The sequence below is a fragment of the Lepisosteus platostomus genome, chromosome 17 (genome assembly GCF_059453375.1).
Source record: "Lepisosteus platostomus isolate fLepPlt1 chromosome 17, fLepPlt1.hap1, whole genome shotgun sequence".
Classification (NCBI taxonomy): domain Eukaryota; kingdom Metazoa; phylum Chordata; class Actinopteri; order Semionotiformes; family Lepisosteidae; genus Lepisosteus; species Lepisosteus platostomus.
This window is the reverse complement of record NC_142627.1, coordinates 11223070-11242091: the sequence shown is the minus strand read 5'-3', so window position 1 is coordinate 11242091 and position 19022 is coordinate 11223070. Positions and strand designations below refer to the sequence as shown.

Sequence of the window (19022 nt, the reverse complement as noted above, 5' to 3'; positions counted from 1 at the left end):
AAGTCTTTAGTTTCTCTGATAGGCTAAAGCAAAGATGTCTCATCTGTCAAATAAAAAGACCTCGCTCTGTACTGCTGAACCTTTATCAGATGATAAAGTGTGTCAGAAACTGGCAGTGTTCAGGCAGATCTTAACATCATGTTTTGGTCCTACTGGCAGACTCAAGCAAATACATAACAATGTGGGAGGGCATGTCCAGACCACATCTACGTCAGCAGTGCTTCTGAAAGGAGTTTTCACATCACACCCTGTCCTCAAGCTACTAACTGCATCTGTTCTGAACCATATTTCTTGCTTTAGCGATTGTGGTTTGTTTGCAGCTATCCTTTCCTGTGCCCTTATTGAAAATGCACAAAGATTAAATATTGAAACGGGCATTACCCTCAAAGTGTACAGGCATCTCCTATGCCTGTGTAAAGACTATCTGAACCAAGAGGAGTGTGGCTGTAGAGTAAGAATTGATTTTGGCAACAGTCAGTCTCTGCTGTCCCTGGCACGTAGTGTCATAGCTAGCAAACCGGCCTGCATGTTGACTTACAAAGAAGTGCAACACGTCAGCTCACTGGTGGTGCAGGCGTTCTTGCAGACAGTTCCCTGTGAGGCTGAGGGAAGTGTTTGTTTGGGGAAGGTGGTCTTCGTTTCTGTCGAAGGCCACAGAGCGATGGATTCAGCTCTGTTTCCTGGCCTGCTGGTAGAAATGCCGGAGATGCTGTCTCCTTCTGACCTGAAGTGGCTAGATCACAGAGCCGTCACTCTGGCGCTGTTCAACACTTCGCTCTCGGGTGACCTTTCGGAGACGGGGGACGGAACGCTGGAAGTTAGTTGTGGCCTCAGCCCAGAAGCAGCCGTCCTGGAGCTGCTGCTGAGGATGGGGAAGCAGATCGTCAGTGACGGTGTAGCGCTGCTGGCATGTCAGAAGGTGGTACATCCTGTCTTGAAGCAGTATCTGAAGGAGCATCATGTGATTGTCATAGAGAGGTTGGGGATTTCACTCATGGAACCACTAAGTCAAATGACAGGTGTGTAATTCACTTGTAAGTAACTCCGATTATAAAGAGGAGAACATGGAAATAGCCCAGTCACTTGTGTAGAGTATAATTTAAAGTTTGTAGAATTGAATCATAGTTGCATTTTTTGTTGATTTGCAGAGTATTGTTTTCTCAAATATGATGGACATTGTTTTTAACTTTTAAAAATTTGAATATGACTGGCTCTTAATGATTTTTAATCTTCGTTCTTGTGAAATAGGTGCCCTACCTATTGCTAGTTTTCAGTCTCCTGTTCCATCCAAGTGCTATGGACAGCTGAGCAATATCCTTGTGAAGAGCTTTGGGTCTAGACAGATGCTTAATTTAATCCCAGCTGGAGATTCAACAGTCTGCAGTCTGGGGCTGTGCAACAGAAATGAGACTACCCTTAATGAGCTCAAGGTAGGCTGTATTAGATTATTTTAAGAACAGAAGATTTGGAACAATTACTGTACACATCACTTCTTTTTTTACTAGAAGACATTTTGGTATCTGTCAAGACTATGAAGAATTCACGGTAGGTTTGAATGAGCAACAGTAGGCAATAAATCACAACTCGGGTGTTTTAAAATAGACATTTCTGTATAACATGTTGTTTACTCTACCTGCTTGTAATGCTTTTGAGAAGACTTTGAGTTAAAGGAATGGCAATGGCATTCTACCTTTTATCATGCTACATACATCATATTACTATCAAAAGCCGTATTTGTTAAGATAATATAAATTCTGCCATTCATGACATGATATCTCCATGTTTTTGTATATTGGAGTACGGTAACTTGTACAGTCAGTACAGCAGGATGTACAACAGCAAAGGTTACATGTTACTGATAACAGAAACTGTTGCTTTGCTTACATTCTCAAAATGCATATATTATATGCATTATACATATATTAAACTCAAAAGCACATTTTAGATTTCTTTTAATCTAGCATTTTACAGCAGTTCCCTTACTGTAAACTCATTAATATTTTTAATTCTGGGCTCTTATATCTAAATGGCTTTTTATTCCAGTTGACGTGCCAAAATGCAGAACATGTCTTGAGGCTATCACTGAAGAGTCCCTTTGCACTTTTTGGTGGAGGGTGTACAGAAACACATTTGGCTGCCTACATCAGAAACAAGGTGTGTATCTGGGGGAAAAACATTGTTGTAATGCTCAATAATTAAGAATGTACGTCCATCTGAGTGTCTGATTGTTCTCTCACATGGGATGTTGCGTTGTGCCTTGTTCAATTTCAGCTAGCTCAAGAAACCTCTGTTGATGTTGGAAAGATTTAGCAGGCTTCAAAATGAGCTTGAAATGTGAGCAGTCTGGCTGGGGAGTTGGATGCGATTCCCCCATTTCTTTTTGTTTAAAGCAGTGGACTCGGTTGTTTTTTAATGCTCTTTAGACCAGCTGTGTTTTGGAGACTGGTTAAATAAACACAGTCTCGGCTTTTTATGGAGAACCTTATTTTTAAAAAAGCCGGGACTAGATGCTTTACATTTTTGCCATCAGGACGGAAATGTGATATGTCTGATAAATGCATGCATCGTGAAGAACTCGCAGGGAGAAAAGAGCTCATTTTGAAATAGGTTCCCTAATGTCTCTTACAGTGCAGCAGTGGTGTTGATGGTACGTTACTGGGGCCTGGCTGCTCACCCACCCAGTTCCAGATGGCGGCTGACAGCTTCTGCCGAGCCCTGGAGTCAGTGGGCCGATCCCTGGAGCACGACGGAGGGGAATCCCTCGTGGATCTGCGCTGTGGCCATCGCTGGTCCGGCCCCGGCGGCGCTGCCCCCGATGTTCCGTGGAAGGACGTGGTCAGCCTGTGTGGCTGTGGACGGCTGGACCGACATGAAGGTCTGCAGTGGGTCATTCTCGGTGGCAAGGGCCCCTCATTCTCTCCCACCCTGCCAGCAGAGAGCTGTGCTCAACACCTCGTGCTGGACTCCTTTCCATCAAAGCTCAACGCTTTGCAGGTAGCCGTTGAGACAGCCAACCTCATCCTGGATCTCAAGTACGTCATACAAGACGTCAATTAACATTCTTATGGTTGTATGTCACAGCATTTAAGCTGATCCTAAAAGTGCGTAAAAGCAGGAAAATTAAAAAATAGACCATACTTATATTTTCCCCCACTAGAAGTGAAAACTTGCCAAGTTTCTCTAATGGCATGGATGGAGAGTTACTTTTCGTAATTACTAGGTTTCCCCACCAGGTGGCAACATCATCCCAAGCTGTTGGAAGAATGGTACTGTACACTTGAATTAATGAGCGTTTTCGAAGGAGCAGACTGGGTGAACTGTGGCAGTTTGTAAATAAAGACACATTTTTGTGGCTTACCGTGCGTCGCTTCATTGTGTTCATGAGACCAAAGAGTTTAAGTGTTGAAAGTATTTTGTTTGTAAAACATTCCCACATGTTTACTTTGCTTTTATTGTTGTGTCGATGAACACGATATCAACCAAACGTAATGCGTTTTAAAGATGTAGAATAGATTTTAAAACATAAAAATTGTAAATTGTCCGGTTTCACAAATTAATGCCTGCCCTTTTAAATCAATTAGTATAGTTTCCCACTTGGGATGGAATAAATGTTCTAAGATCCATAAATAGGCAGATGGAAACCTTATTTATTCACATTATTTAAAAGGTTAAGTGCATCGAATTAGTACCCGCATGTGGGTATCTTGGTTTCAGTGTTTTTCAGATACTAATGATAAACTTTCTTTGCACGAAATGACAATGAAAGCAAGGCACTAACTGGTTTAAGAAAACAATCCTATTGATGTTACCTAATATGTCTAGGTTTGACGTTATGTACTTAGTGATTCAGACCTAAATATCATAGAAAAATAATATGAACATCTAGCCCTTGTACCACAATGATGTATTATTACATGAAAAAGATTGTTCCACTAAAGAGTGGGTTTTAAAAATAATATTTTGGTCTTTTGTCTGGTTTACCCTCCAATATCTTCACAAGAGTTGCGTGTGAAAATGCTAGCAAATGTGCACTTATTTAACTTGTCAACATTACCCGATCCAGTCTGGTTTTGTGTATAATATTTATTATACAGTGTCAGTGTTGTGTGTAATATTTATTCACCCAGCCACCACAGACTATAGTTTTGCTATCTGTTAATAAAAAATGCAAAAGTAATCAGTAATGTTTATTTTTTAGATTGGGGAGATTGACAACTGCAAATTAAAATACATCACCCTTTAATATATACCATTTAGTTAAAACCAAAATTCACACTTAAAAATCATATAATCTTTTAACACTTCATGATTTAAGCTAATTATTTCCTGTTTTTTTTATTATGGATGCTCTTCACAGTCACAGTTTGACAAAAGCAGTTAGAGAAGTACTCAAGCCATTGGACAATGAGTAGCATTATTAAGTGACTACTTCAGAACGTTTTTCTGGCTGGTGAAAAACCACTAAAAACCAAGGTAATTAGTAACAAAATAGTGATTTCTGTGAAAACACCAAACAAATAACAGATTATCTGGCATAATTCAATTATTGAATATTAAAAATGGAGTTTTAAACAGATTTTCAGGAATAGATCTTTCAGATGGGTTGTCATTCTCAACAGGATGGGTTACCCCAGTGAAGTCTGCTGTTTGAATCACCCCTCTTCATATTAATTTGGGTTTGATAGAACTACTGATGTTTCATAAATAGTTCAACAGGTGGTAAGATACAGAGAAAATAACTAGAATATTCAGTGAAAATAAATATTATATTAAAACGTAAGTGCCGAGTAATCTTAATCAGTTTTTTTTCTGGTTTGTGTTTGTTTTAATTTATTTCTGTCTACTAAAATTTAATTCTAGTAGATACTGCTGTAAACGACCACACACTCCAGTTTGGCAGCTGGACAGCCGCACAGAAGAGGCTGGAGACAGAGAAAGTCATCTCCAATAAAAGGGGTTTTATTGTGTTTTTTAGTGCAGCCAGAGTGCTAGTCACCAGGGGAGAGAAAGAGAGGGGGATAGAGAGAGAATATAACTGCACTCTCGGTTAGCAGGACATGTGGTGAAAGAGAAGATGGGGTACCCCTTCTCTAGGGTGACCAACAGGAAGCAGAGGCAGGTGGTGTCAAGGCTGAGACTGCAGTAATGCAGTACAATATTGGGCAGGGGGAGCAAAGTTCTACAATATTTAAAATATTCTAAGTAAGATGAAAATTGATCTGTTAATATTTTGAATGAATTCCTGAAGTTTGACAAAACAAAGAATCAGTAAGCGCCTGATAAGTATTGTACACCCGAGGAGTCACCTTGACAGGAACCTGTAAATTTCCTGTAAAGTTAAACCTTTGAGGTTTGAGGTGAGAATTGAGGCTTAGGCTTTTAACCCCTTACAAAGGAAACGAGTAAACAGCTCATACTATAACCCACACACAAATGTCTTTGATTGGAATCTTATTTATCTATTATAAATTTATATATATATAAGCCTCAGGAACCTCCTGTTTACCTTCCTTATGAAAACAGGAAACATGAAGATTCTTTACAGTAACAGAACATATTGATCCGTCTCATGTCTTCGTTATTCTCAGAACACAAACTGTTTTTTAGACAGATTGTGTTCAACTTTGTGTCCATATCTTCTTCATCTGCCAGTGAAGCTTCGTCTTGGAACTCTCCTTCTTTGCAAATGACCAGAGGAGCATCTAACTTCTTAGAAAATAAAGGGTATCAGAGCTTTCCTTGTCTTTGGATAATCTCTGAATTTCTGTAAGTAGAACCTGGAGGTGAGAGGAGAAAATACCAGAAGGCCTTAAACTTAGGGACTCACTGGTGAAAAGATCACGACATACTAGGGTGGAAATGACTGAAAGGTAGTTTTTGACACAACATGAGTCACAAAAATGAGAATCAGGGCCTGGAGTAGTGTGAGCATGCAGAATTTGAACTTCAGTGTTTAGAAAAAAAAGTGAATTTCTTAATCCAGTTTGCAGGTTTGTAAACTGGATGCATTCTCCCACCATTCGCTTCTATGGCCTGCCCCATTCATGTCCATTGAATGGTCAATAGCTTTCCCAGCCTGCTTTGCCCATTATACTGTATTCTACTCAGGCTGCTGAAAGCTAAAGCTCCAGAAAAAATGTGTTTGTGTTCTCGTGCATGACTATTCTGTTGCACTGAATTTGTACACAACAACCCTCTAAGAAAAGCTAAGGTAACGCTTTATTATGTCACAGATATTACAATATATTCCAGCCCCCCCCCCCCCCCCCGCTCCCAGTACAAGACTTTTTCAGTGTAGGCACCGTCAAAGGTAATGTATTCCACATCAGCACTACAGCTCCCAGATAAAAGCAATATGCTTGATACCAAATAAGATGGGTCAAACAGTCCTGTCTTGTTTGTACTCATACATTCATATCTCAAATCAAGGTGCAGGGGGCAAAGAAAAACAGGGCTAGCAGAATTCCAGACGAAGCAAACAAGTATGAACCTTTTTCTCAGCTATCTCTTTCAAAGCAATGTTGGCACCTAATGTTTTTGTCTGCCTGACAAGCAGGAACAGGTTTAAAAGCCTTGTAATGTAACTCAGCTGCATAACCTCAACTCAGCGTGCTCCACAGAATGTCGCCAGATGAACAGATAGTGAGCAGGAAGCACAAGCCAGGATTCCACCAAAAGAACACGCAGTATTAAGTACTGTTTTACTCCTCTGGAATTCTGACAGCAGATGACATCTAAAACACAGTACACGAAGCGCGTCGTCTCGCCTCTCAACTAGTCGGAGGTTGGATGGATGACTTTGTCCTCGGGTACGTACCTGTGGTGGTGGTAGGCACGGGGCCCAATGGAGCAGGTGGTGAAGAAGGCAAAAGAAAAGGCTGGCAGAGACCAGGTCGCTACGGCATAGCCAAACCACTCTAAAATCTCACCAAAGAAGTTGGCGCCTGAGACATACTCAAACAAGCCACCTTAAAAAAAAAAATGAGGACAGAGCTTATCTGTTTTTGGCACAAGAAGAGACATTGCACAACTTGCGATGCTGAGGCTGATAAAATAAAACCAATACTGTTGAAATGCAAACGCAAACGTACAGCATATCACCGAAATCCCCTCTACAGAGACAAAAAACAGCCTTCCACTTCAGATGAATAGAATACTTTGGAGCATACAGTGCATCATCCGAATGTAGATTCTGCAATGGCTATACTGGGTTTGTCTTGTAATGATGCTTTGCAATGTTCAGTGCTTAAATCAGAATTGACATTTTATAAGCTTTAGATCTTGTGTGTCCAAAGTGTGTGTACAAAGTTTTGCCACAGTTATTATCTGCTCCAGATATACTAGTGTTTGCACATTTGTATTTTTTAGCAAACACGGTAAAGAGAAAAACACTTAGGTTTCCTGAAATGCAGCCCAAGAGCAGCACAGAACTTCAACGATATAAATATAGCAGAGTCCGCATCTGTCCACATGCAGCAGGTGCCCAGGGATTAAACTGCTAAACTGTTACCTCTTGGAATCTTATAATGGTCTTCTCCCGGTTTCCTCAAATTGCGCAGAATATGGTCACTGTGAATATTTATAGCCATGCCCAGGCCAAACAAAATTAAACCTAAAAAATTCAAAAGACTATAATTAAGAACACATTCTTAAAAATACATTTTTGATTACTAATCATTATTATGATAGATTTGGTGGAGAAGAAGATTAAAACTCAATTAAATTTCTAAAGATTTCATTTCAACAATGACTAAGAGTTATAATACACTTTTTTCAGGGTTTCTCAGACATTTTCAACAAAGTAGGTTGGCACTTTTTTAATCCCTGAGAAATTCCAAAAATTATTACATTTATAGTTGGGACAATTAAACCTGTTTTTAAAAACCCTGAGCATTTATTTTACACATTGGTTAGAATTTCTACCACTCAGATTGAAAGGGCAGATTCATTTTAACGCTTTCACTGTCTAATCTCCATGCACGCTCACCAAGGATAAGTCTGATGTCAGTGAGCCAGGCATCATCATACTGTGCACAGTACAGCATGTAGTGGCCCTGGAAGAAGCCATTCACAGTGCAGAATATCGCTGCTGATATCATGATGCGGAGTGGGAAGGGTTGACCTTTGTTGAGCAAAGCGTAGATGAAAGTCCTAGCAGGAGTAAAAACAGAAACAAAGATTTTCTCAGACATTTGGTCATTGAGCCATATAAAACTTTGTATTATCTCTCAGTAAAGACCAAAGGTTCCAAAACTTAAGCTTCCCGACAGAAGTCACTAGATTTTTGGTTAAAATATACTGGTAATGTTTGGAACTTGGTTCCTTTTTGTCTTAGAAGTCAACTAGTAACTGTTTGGCAATGGTCCTTGGCCACAGACACCAGATTCATGAGGTCTTTCCTAAGATTCCCAGTATTGCCTTTTAATTGCCAAATTTGTTCTCCAACTACACATTTTGGTAAAGCTTGCTGACATCTGGAGGAGCAGCAATAATGCCATCAGCCTTGAACCTCATGATGATGGACAGCCAACTGAAACTGGCACTGGATCTTCTTTATTTTTAATTGCCTTCTCCAGAATGGTTGAGCTTGCTTATCGTTTACCTTGGATATCTGGACAATATTCTGTCTTCCCCCATTATGATGTGACACTCCGCGTTTTGTTTCTGTGTTAACATCCCACATGCAAACAAAGGGGCTCTTAAACGGCACTCAGTTATACTAATACAGTCTGGAATGATTACACAACTTAGCAAACATTAAGCCTGCTTAAAATAGTCTCTCATAAGTAAACTACTCTATATTTATAGAGGGTGTAAATATGAATTATGCACCACAAATATGCACATATGGTTTCAGCTAAGAAAAAAAAATACGTTTGGTACACTCATCTGCACGCACAGTGAATACACATTGTTAGGAAAGAGCAAGAAAAGGAAATGCTATTTTTATTCATACAGTAGCGTAAAATAAAAAATAAAAACATTAGTAATATCTCTACTCCTTACATCTATCCATTCATTTGCAGTAAGAACTTTATACTTAGGTGGTAACTGTAAACTGAGTTGGAACTACATCTTGGGTGAGATGCCAGTCCATCACAGGGAAATTTAGAGATTCCAATGAACCTTGACAGGATGTAAAAACCCACACAGGCATAGGGAGAGCATGAAACATGGTCACACAGAAGGCTACAGTCATTTCTTCTCTTAATACACAGGATGAAAAGTTAAATCCAGAAGCTCATACCTTTGAAAATAGTGTCCGCAGAAGAGAGAGAGCAGCAGTGCTTTCCCTACTGCAGAAGTCTCGTATCCTGCAGTGTACCATAGCAGTAAAGGTACAAAAAAAGCTGGAAACTCCTGCAAAAGCCAGGCAACCCTGGCTGAAACCGACTTACGAGCCCCAGATTGCTTTACATATCTGCCATACCGCCCAGGGGCTTGGGAAACTGTTTGTTTGTAGCTAAATCCAATGCCTCCAAAAATTAAGATTAAGCTATAAGAAACAAACAGGCTTTGGCAACAAAACATTCTTACTCCTAGTCTGAACCATGCAATTCAGATACTGAATTTACGGAGAAGTGGTTAAAGAACAGGGCCAGTAACAGAAAAGGAAACTTGAGCAACCTTTTATGTAAGAGATATGGGTCCAATCTTGAGTAACCCTCTCAAGAACCCTGTTTCAAAACCAGGTTTTTTATTTGTCGCTAAATAGGTTTTCAGAAGGAGACATGTGACATTTGTACATTAGTACAGCTTCCAATTCTATAAAATACATAAATACAATTGCTTACACATACAGTAACTGCTCTTATCCTGGAGTGATCGACCCTCACAAAGTGTATTGTGTTGCCAGGTCACTCAAAGACAAGTTTGGGATCAATCATAAATATTATTACATGAGGGGGAAGATAAGGACTTTGTTTTCCCATCACAATTACAATACTCTCTTACTTAAGACAACCATTTTTAGCCAGCAGCTGTATCTCCCTGCAACTCACAACTGGCAGCCCACTGAAGCTCAGCAGATGTGAGCCTGGTCAATACCTGGATGGGAGACCTCCTGGGAAAGCCAAGGATGCTGCTGGAAGAGGTAATAGAGGAGCCAGTAGGGGGGCGCTCACCCTGTGGTCTGTGTGGGTCCTAATGCCCCAGTATAGTGATGGGGACACTATACTGTAAAAAGATGCTGTCCTTTGAATGAAACATAAAACCAAGGTCCTGAATTTCAGTGGTCATTTAAAATCCCAGGCCTTTTCTTGAAAAGAGTTGGGGTGTTACTCCAAATCTTCCCCTGGCTTTTATCAATCATGGCCTCCTAATAATCCCCATCTATGAATTGGCTTCATCACTCCTCCCCACTAACAGCTGATGTGTGGTGAGCATACTGGTGGTGCACCTGGGCTGCTGTCACTTTATCCAGGTGGAGGAAAGTCCCCGTTACCTGTAAAGTGCCTTGAGTGGACTTTCCAGAAAAGCACTATAAAAGTTTAAGGGTTAATTATTATCTAATTGTCTCATTTGAGGATTCACAATGGCCAACAGACAATCCAGGTGGCCAAACAGTTTTAGTAATCTTTAACACGGACTAAACCAACTGGTATGAAATCCTTAAGTTATCCCTCTTAGAGCACCTCTGGAGAAGATGGTATTAAATGCACAGACACAGAGAGGTAAAACTGAAAAGGACCAGGGAAAACAGGAGGGAGTATCAGACGTGTATCAGAAACTCTTTTCTGAAACTGACACTTAAACACAAATCACTTGAAGAGGGTTAACACTTAAAGGCAATAGGTAGTATGATTAAATATCTTTCGGTAGATAAAGGGCAGGCTGGTCTTGGCACAAGTAAACTGTAATCTGGGTGCAGGTGGAACCTGGGTACAGGTGCAGCTTACAGTTTTAAAGTTAAGAACCTTTACTCAGACAAACTGAGAAGCATGCATTAGCATTAGGAAGAAATGTTTAACAGAACAATCAGAATCAGTGAAACATAATAATCATCCCCTTGCAGTAAGAATTTAAGATGTTTGTGCTAAGAATTGTGTATAGAGTGACTCAATTCTGTAATAAAAGTGCTGTAAGCCAGAATGCATTTATCTTACAGTCAAAACACCGAGGAAACCGGCTGGGATGTTTGAAATGGTCTTTGTTTGGTTTTAAGGAGGTGAGACAGTCTTTGGTCTATGCGTTTATCATGAATGTAATCGTGTTGCTGGATCACTCAAGCATGTCCAACCATTATGTTCTCTCACAGTGTTGTTTCTGTCTTCTTTTCAGAAACAGAAATCTCACACAGAACCTTGGCTTTTTTTAAAGGTCACCCATTTGTGCTGAAAGTGACGCTGGTTTTATCAAGAAGACTAAATGGGGGTTGGGTGGGAGTAAGGGGCAGTGTCGCCAATTTCTCAGTAGAGCTGTGCTCTTCTTGTGAGCTCCTTAATGTGGCACCATGGTTAAAAAGATTGAGTGCTAACTGCTTCCTCCAGTTTTCATTCAGCTGCAGTCTGCCATGTACCACATATGAAATGTGGACATGTACATAATGCAGAATGCAAAATGTCTGATTTACGTTTTTATTTAAGAACTATGTACAAGATTGTAATTTGAAGTTACAATGAAAAAAATGTGAAAAGCAAACTGCTTCTTCCTTCCATTTGCAGCCTCCATGTATTTTATGAAATCATGTTTTCACACGCGCAGTATGAAGGGCAAACAATGTTAAATAAATGCAGCTATTCTTTCAATTTGTAATTCATACTTTCCAAGTCCCCGCGTCACCGTATCGCATAAAGTGGTTTTGGCAAATGACCTGACTTTCCAAGTCAGTAATATTACCCTGTAGATCTAGACGAATGTAACTGGAAAAACATTCTTAAAAAACATATTTTTCTGCGCATTTCTTGATTAGTGGTATCTGTTGGACTTTCAGGTTCAGCTTTACTAAAACTAGGGAAACTACGAAAATGAGGCTGCACAACCCCTAATCTACAACTGTATTTTTATGTGCTTTAGAGCCCATAGCAGTGCCCATTCACCAACTCTTCACAGAACAGACCCCACTGAAGATGAGAGACATCTGAATGAAGCACACCTCACTCAGCCCCAAGGTACTCAGCTTGCCAAGAATGTGAATCCATACCTGTGAAAGTAGTGCCCACAGAACATCAAGAGGAGAAGGTTCCTGCCTGTTGTGCATAGCCCATGTGCTGCATAGTACAGAAGAAGAGGAACCAGGAATGATGGCAGCTCTTGGAGGAACCAGGCTACTTTAGCAGGAACTTTCCGGGTGTCCTTTGAGGGCACAGCATAGCGCCCATAAGGAGTCCGTGCAGATCTCTGCCGGACCATATATCCCATCCCAAAAAAAATCAAAAACCAGCTGTAGCCCTGTGCTAACTTCTCCTGGCACAACATCTTCCCACTGGGATGGCTGAGTGAGAATACAATTGGAGTGAAGAGAGTATTTACAGCGGTTCACACCCCCACTGCCCTGCTATGAAAAAAGAATGCCGTCAGGTTTTCAAATCCTTTTCAGGGCTGAAATTTGAGAAGGCTCCTCTGACGACGCCACTCAGTGAGCCAGAGGCTTTCCTAAGCTGTTTTGTTTCCTCATACACTTGTGCAGGATGAACTTTTAGGATGACTTTGCTTGTTTTTCAAATGCGTGCAATGATGAGAACATGCAGATGTGTCATTTCATAGCCATCTGTTGGTAATTGTTCAAATGTTATTGTATTGAGATGAGGAGGGGAGGGGTCATGCAGGACAGGTATTTCAGGAACGACCTGCTCAATATACTCGACTTAGACCTGAGCAAAGTGGTCGCCAAGAGAAACCAGCTGGCAGGGCTTATTCTGAAAAACAATGAGACACAGGTGAGTCTCATCAGGAAACAAAATATATGTGCCCCGGAAACAGTGAACCAGCGCAGAGGCTGGTAGGTAAATGCGTTTTGGAGAAGATAGAGGAATCAGGTTAGTGTTTGTGCGGATTGAAGAAGAATGGATTGCCGGAAGAGATAAAGGATTACAATTTACGGTTGGTGATTTGGATACGACGGTGATTTGGATGTGGTACTTTACGGATTTTGGAACTCGGATTGAATAAGGTTTGAGAGAACGGACTGCAGATCGGCTTGGAAGACGGACGGACTGGAGAAACAGAGAAAAACGTCTTTAAGGGATTACCCATTGTGGCCTATTCCTGTTTGAGACTAACAGGCAGGAAAGATGTTGCTGACAAATGGCTACATCCTGGGGAAGTCCTCTCGGAAGGAAAGGTGGGAAGGCTCTGGGGGAATACAACATGAGATTATTCTTGCCTCCATGTCCATTGCAGCTATGCACATCCTAGACATTTTAAGATGTTACTGTGTATACACAAAAAGTGTTCAGTCTCTGAAAACAAGATTCCAGCAGGCATGATGCTCACACAGGGGACTCTTCACTCCTCTGCATCCAGGAATGTCACACTGATCTCATCTAATACGCTTTATTTACACATTTGTTTTGTAATTCTTTGAGCTTCAGTAATAAATAAAAAATAAAAATCATGATCTTTTAAAAACAAGGATTTAAGGAAGGATGCGTTTAAAAAAGGTTCGTATCCGAAACATCACTTTGCTTCATGACTTCAACATCAAACTCATACAAATCCTGAAATCCTACCAACAGGTCAAAAGATTTGCTCCTCCATGACATTTAAGAATGACACTCTCGTCTGATGAAACAAGACACCTAAAAACATCAGGACTGCACCATCTCTAACCTTGAGCAGCCTCCAGAAGACTCACAGTTTGAGATATTGATTCATGCATGATTTACATTTTTCACTTAGCTTTTGAAGTAACAGTTCAATATTCATAATAACAACTCATCAAATATGCTTGGGTGGTGCATACAGGATGAACTACAGAATGTGTATCTACTCTAACACATGTTCAGTCACATAATTGCCAGTCAGTACATTATTTCAACAAAAAGAGACCCCTGATATTAAGTGATAGAAGACAAAGATAGAAAATCTACTCTTTCATTATCAGGAAGATACTTATCCTGTTGCAAGCTACATTAAACCAAATGTTTTATTCCTTAAACACAAGGTGGAAAGCAGGACTGAGAAGACATCTCTGTTCTTCCTCTTCACAGGATACCAATATATATACCTAACCAGCACGAAGCAGCAGGTTAAAATCCATGTCAAGGCAAGAAGAACATACAAACTCCATTCAAATGCCCAAGGTCAGAATCATAGCATTGATCCACAAAACTGTAACATTGGCACCACCATACTGCACTCAGAAAATATCTAAAAAATATATACTGGAAAAAAGCCAGAAATGTGGGGTACATGACAACAGACTACAGAAGACTTAACCGACAGGTCACAGCACAGGAAGACCCCAGGACACTGCTCTCATCAAGGCTTAAACTCATCAACACAGCAGGACCACCAGAAAACCCATTGCCAGATAATCAATTCTTCCTACCTGCAAAACTCAAACTTCATATGTTATGATTAGACTCCATGCAAGAGTGTTGAAAATCTAATTTTGCACGGATATTAGTAAAGAGAAGATCACTCTGGGAATGAAAACCAAGAGATCAGAGAAAGCATCAATAAACACCCAACTGACAATTTAACAGAATTGCATAATTAGAAGAATTATTAAAATAGTAATGAAGCATAACAAAACATCATAATGTTGAACACTTAGCTCCCTCTAAACAGACGCTCACATAATATTGAATGGTCTGGTGACAATGATTCTGTCAGTTTGTTGTCTGAATTACTTGTATTTCAGAAGTTTTAAACATGTAAGTGTGACTCAAAAGTCAGGTTGCAGAAGAGTAGCAGAAGGGAGCACATGCGTGGGAGAGCATATGCTTTTAATTTATCATGCACATAAAATAAATGACCATCAAATTTCAAACATTTCACAATAATTGCAGAAAACACAAGATGATCCCAGTGGCATATTTTGAAAAGTAAGCAAGGCAGGCAATGAGATAGGGGTGGAGTTCTTATGAGCCTATGGCTTGTGTAGTGATTCACCCAAGGGGAATATTAAATAGGAATCTTGCACATGCTGACTAGCATATTACCAGAGCAGATAACGAAAAGGGGAATAAAATATATTTTAATGCTCTAGAAGAGTTGGACTAGGAAGAGCCCTGTTAGTTCAGAAAGTGTGATCATGCATTAGTAGTGTTGTGTCACCGGGGGAAAAGGTAGTATAAACCAGATGTTACTCACACCACATGGCTCTTCTCCGTTAATTTTGTCCGATCATTTGCCGATCCCAATCCGTAATCCGTTCTCTCTGTCCTTAAACAATCCAAATTCCTAGGTCCGTATATCCACACAAATCCACTCCGTATCCAAGCCGCAAACTGTAAATCGTAATCCGTAGTCCTTTCGTTAGTCAGTCTTTAAAACCCCTGATGTTTCTTGCATTATTTAGCACAGCTGGTTAAAAGGAAAACTACAGTCTAAACTGATGGTTTCCATGTTAACTCCTGAATTCTTCTCCTTTGCACACATTTAGTTTATTCAAAGAACTATTAAAGACTAATGCCCCTTGGATGCTCATTAATTTGCACAAAAAGTATTCACATTCTTCAATGACTTTGACTGAAGTATCTGACAAACACAAAGTCTAGCAATTCATACATACTATTTTATTAGACAATAATTCTTTAAAACAACATACCACATACAAAAAACTCTAAATTTAAAATACCACTGAAGAAAGATGTGAAGACGGGGGTTTGAATTTAATCCTTTCTGTAGGGGGTTTAGACTTCTAAATCACAAACTGGAGTTTATGGCAGGAAAGGGGGTTAACTGATAAGGATTGCAGATGCAAGCTAGGAACCCCCCTGGGTGTAATCTTAAACTGACCATTTGTCCAGAACATCGTAAACTGGCCAAATACCATGAACCCCCCTCTTTACCATCAGACCGAGTGACGTCAGAAACGGAGAAGAAAACACTATATAACCCAAAAGTTTGTACCATTACGTTGAACAATACTTCGGTTTTGTTGTTTCTTGCGGGAAACAAAACTTCGGCTTTATTGTTCCTTGCATGCAATAAACTCATCTGTTTTACTTCATCTCGGGATCAAGAACCTTATTTCTTCTGTTACAACAAATTTGGCGTAGTCGATGCTCCAGAAGGCGCAGAACTTCCCATCGGAGGAGAGACGGTCAGCGCTCACATTACTAAGAGGTAAGGACTCTCTCTGACCGATTGGGAAATCTCTGCCCCCTGCGAGAATCGCCCGAGATGACGGAGTAAACGTGAGTTTCTGAATTCCTCTGGCCCGGGGAAGACACCGGTGTATGTAATGGGTTGTTTGCTGTAAGCCCAGAATTTGGTCTGGCAGGGGTTCCGCGGCATTGTGTACAGGCGTTCGAAGCTGGTGTATGCCTTAATTGCGCGTGGAGTTTTTGAACGGGTTTTGGACCCTTACCGTGAAGTTCAGGACTGGTGTGGGCCTTAATTGCGCCCGGAGTTCTGAAGGTCAGAACTGGTTTGGGCCTTAATTGCGCCCGGAGTTCTGAGGCTCAGGATCGGTGTGGGCCTTAATTGCGCCCGGGGTTCTAGAGCAAGTGGTGCATTAAATGCACGTATAATCCAGGATTGGTGTGGGCCATAATTGCGCCCGGGGTCCTGAGATTAGCTACGCCTTGATCGTGCACGGATTGGCGTAGCGTGGTTTTTTGTTTTAAAGGAAACAGGAGTAGAAGAGATATATATATTGTAACGCTCTCTTCAGCCCAGTAGCTGTGGTCCTGCTATCACAGGGAAGGGCGGTGACGTCACCCGCTCTGGTACGCCGGCTCTTACACACAGTGCTTGTCGGCCGTAAGCGTTACACTATGTACGTATGTTTTGGGTGTTTTCCTTGTTTGTGAAATACATATACACACGCACGACACTAACATAAACACACCTCATAATAAAAGAGCAAAGCATTAAGTAGCAGGATTTAAAGGACGTTGAGACCCGAGGATCGCCCTGATTGAGCTCAGTGCGTAAATCCACCCCGGGGCAAAAGCAGCGATGCTGGCGTTCTGGGGATGGTGAATTACTGATCAAGAAAGGGAGTTTTCGAGGTCTCGTTCCTTACCTGTGAACAGTGCGGTGTAAGTCCTCTCTAAAGTCTCTGAGAGGTATTTAGATCTGGAGGTAACAGACGCCCTTGGCTGAATGAGTGCAGGAATGCACACGTTTTTCAAGTGAAAGCATCCCCTTACTGTATGAGCTGTTACCTCACACACGATAAAAGTAAAAGAGACCGAACATGTGTGCTAACTGATGGTTTGAGAAAGTGGTGGAAGGGTCCGTTTATATATCGGAAAAGTGTAAGTTGACGGAAAAGAAGGAGAAAAATATGGGAAAAGCTGAGTTTGTCAGAGGGAATTTGGGGCGAAGACGCCTGTAAAGAAAGCATATGAGTATTGATTGGCAAAAGCACAAGCATGTAGCTCCCACCCTGGTGCACGGCCGGCACCAGTGGTGGCAGATACATGAGAAAAAAAAAGAAATTTGGATGTGACTTAAAAGTGTGTTTACGGGGAAAACAAAAACCCGGAAGAAAAGATACTTTACTCGCTACGAAAGAGTATAAACAAAAGCGAAAAGAGGCAGTGCAGGAGAATCAGAAACTAAAAGAAGAATTAGTTCCTGGTCGCACTGCACTAGTTAATGTGTTATATCCTGCTCTCCCATAGGGGAACAGACAGGCAGGAAATGAAAATTGGGATCAATTCCCACAGTGACCATATGGAGACGGGGGGTCTGAGTGGGATGACACCTGGTACGAGTGTAATAGAGACGGAACAGGGACTCCCTTCTTAAACAGAGGGCGCCCGCAGACCTGTACTCTCACCCTAAGTGGGAGAGGGCCTGATGTAGCGGGGGCTGGCGCTGTTGATGACAGCGTCACTCTAAGTGTCTAGCACCCCGTCGAGGGGGGTCCACACTCGCACCTACCTTCCCTGATTCCCCCATAAGATCAAATGCAAAACCGGAAGATATTGACCGGTGGGTTAAAGCACCGCAACCGAAATTAGAAATGCAGCGAACCTGGAGTGCGCTTCAGGAATGAAAAGGATTAATATAGAAGTAAAACAAGAATACAGCACATTGTAGTACGAAGAGAAAAATATATTCTCGATGTGTATGTGTGTTTTATGAATTTGTGTGCCGGCATGTATGTGTGTAACTGTGAGTTTTGGTATACTAAATGACGGTGTGAGTGTGTTTAGCCAGCGGGACTGGCTAGAGACGTAACTAAAGAGACTTGACGAAAATCAACTTAAGGAGATTGGAAAATATAAGAGCGTCTGAAACGTATAAGTACAGTACAGGTGGACGTAAAAGTAGTTAAACAGTTTTAGTATTTTTATACAATTAGTTGCAATAGTGGAAACAATTTGGTTTTATTCGAATGTCTCGAAACCAGACATGCTGAAACGCTGTAGGTTTAGAATCGAGACTGGGGAGAATAACGTCTTGTGAGAAAATCTGTTTACCTAACGATTAGATCCTGTAAATCCCTTGTAGCCTCCCTAAATCTGTCCCAGTCCAGTGGATAAAAATGTACTGTTAATGGAGTGTTGGTTTCTCTGTCAGGGGATACTGGAGCACTACTGTCATGCTTGTTTCACTCCTCTGTTCAACAGTGTGCTATAGAGTAATGCATATAGGAAGACGGCAGGAGGCCACAGGAGTATTGGGGCAGCAAGTTTTACTTGCTGAGTACCAGATTTGAATGGGTGGTTTTATCCCAGATCTATTGGGTTGGAATATTATGCATTACAAAGAATGACTATCCAGAACAGGGTATCACGTGGCTTCAACTGACTGTGATCACTCAGTATGTTGATGGTATTCTGAGTGCTTCCCCTGACGAGGAAACCCACAAGTCTGAGTTGCTTCAGCTTTAGAGTGTCTAATAGAAGCAGTTATGATAAGGCCCTTTTGTGTCTAGCATTGTGAAATTATAA

At 41.0% G+C, this 19022-nt stretch overlaps 2 protein-coding genes across 3 annotated transcripts; one reads left to right on the top strand and one right to left on the bottom strand.

Annotated features, from left to right (window-relative positions):
* The first annotated feature begins 34 nt into the window (after positions 1-34).
* On the top strand, positions 35-3357 carry mkks (MKKS centrosomal shuttling protein). The gene is made up of 4 exons (XM_088610199.1): positions 35-1019; positions 1249-1430; positions 2044-2154; positions 2629-3357. Exons 1-4 carry the CDS (start codon positions 35-37, stop codon positions 3055-3057), a joined length of 1707 nt encoding a protein of 568 aa, XP_088466325.1. The 3' UTR covers positions 3058-3357.
* An 817-nt stretch (positions 3358-4174) lies between these two features.
* LOC148646134 (3-oxo-5-alpha-steroid 4-dehydrogenase 2-like) lies at positions 4175-12654 on the bottom strand. Of its 2 annotated transcripts, none has more exons than XM_088610205.1 (5): positions 12143-12654; positions 7988-8151; positions 7511-7612; positions 6818-6968; positions 4175-5777 (listed from the first exon to the last, which is right to left on the bottom strand). In XM_088610205.1, exons 1-5 carry the CDS (start codon positions 12415-12417, stop codon positions 5711-5713), a joined length of 759 nt encoding a protein of 252 aa, XP_088466331.1. In that variant the 5' UTR covers positions 12418-12654; the 3' UTR covers positions 4175-5710. The 2 variants fall into 2 exon arrangements, with proteins under 2 accessions (XP_088466331.1, XP_088466330.1); XM_088610204.1 differs by lacking the exon at positions 12143-12654 and adding an exon at positions 9248-9759.
* Positions 12655-19022: the final 6368 nt, after the last annotated feature.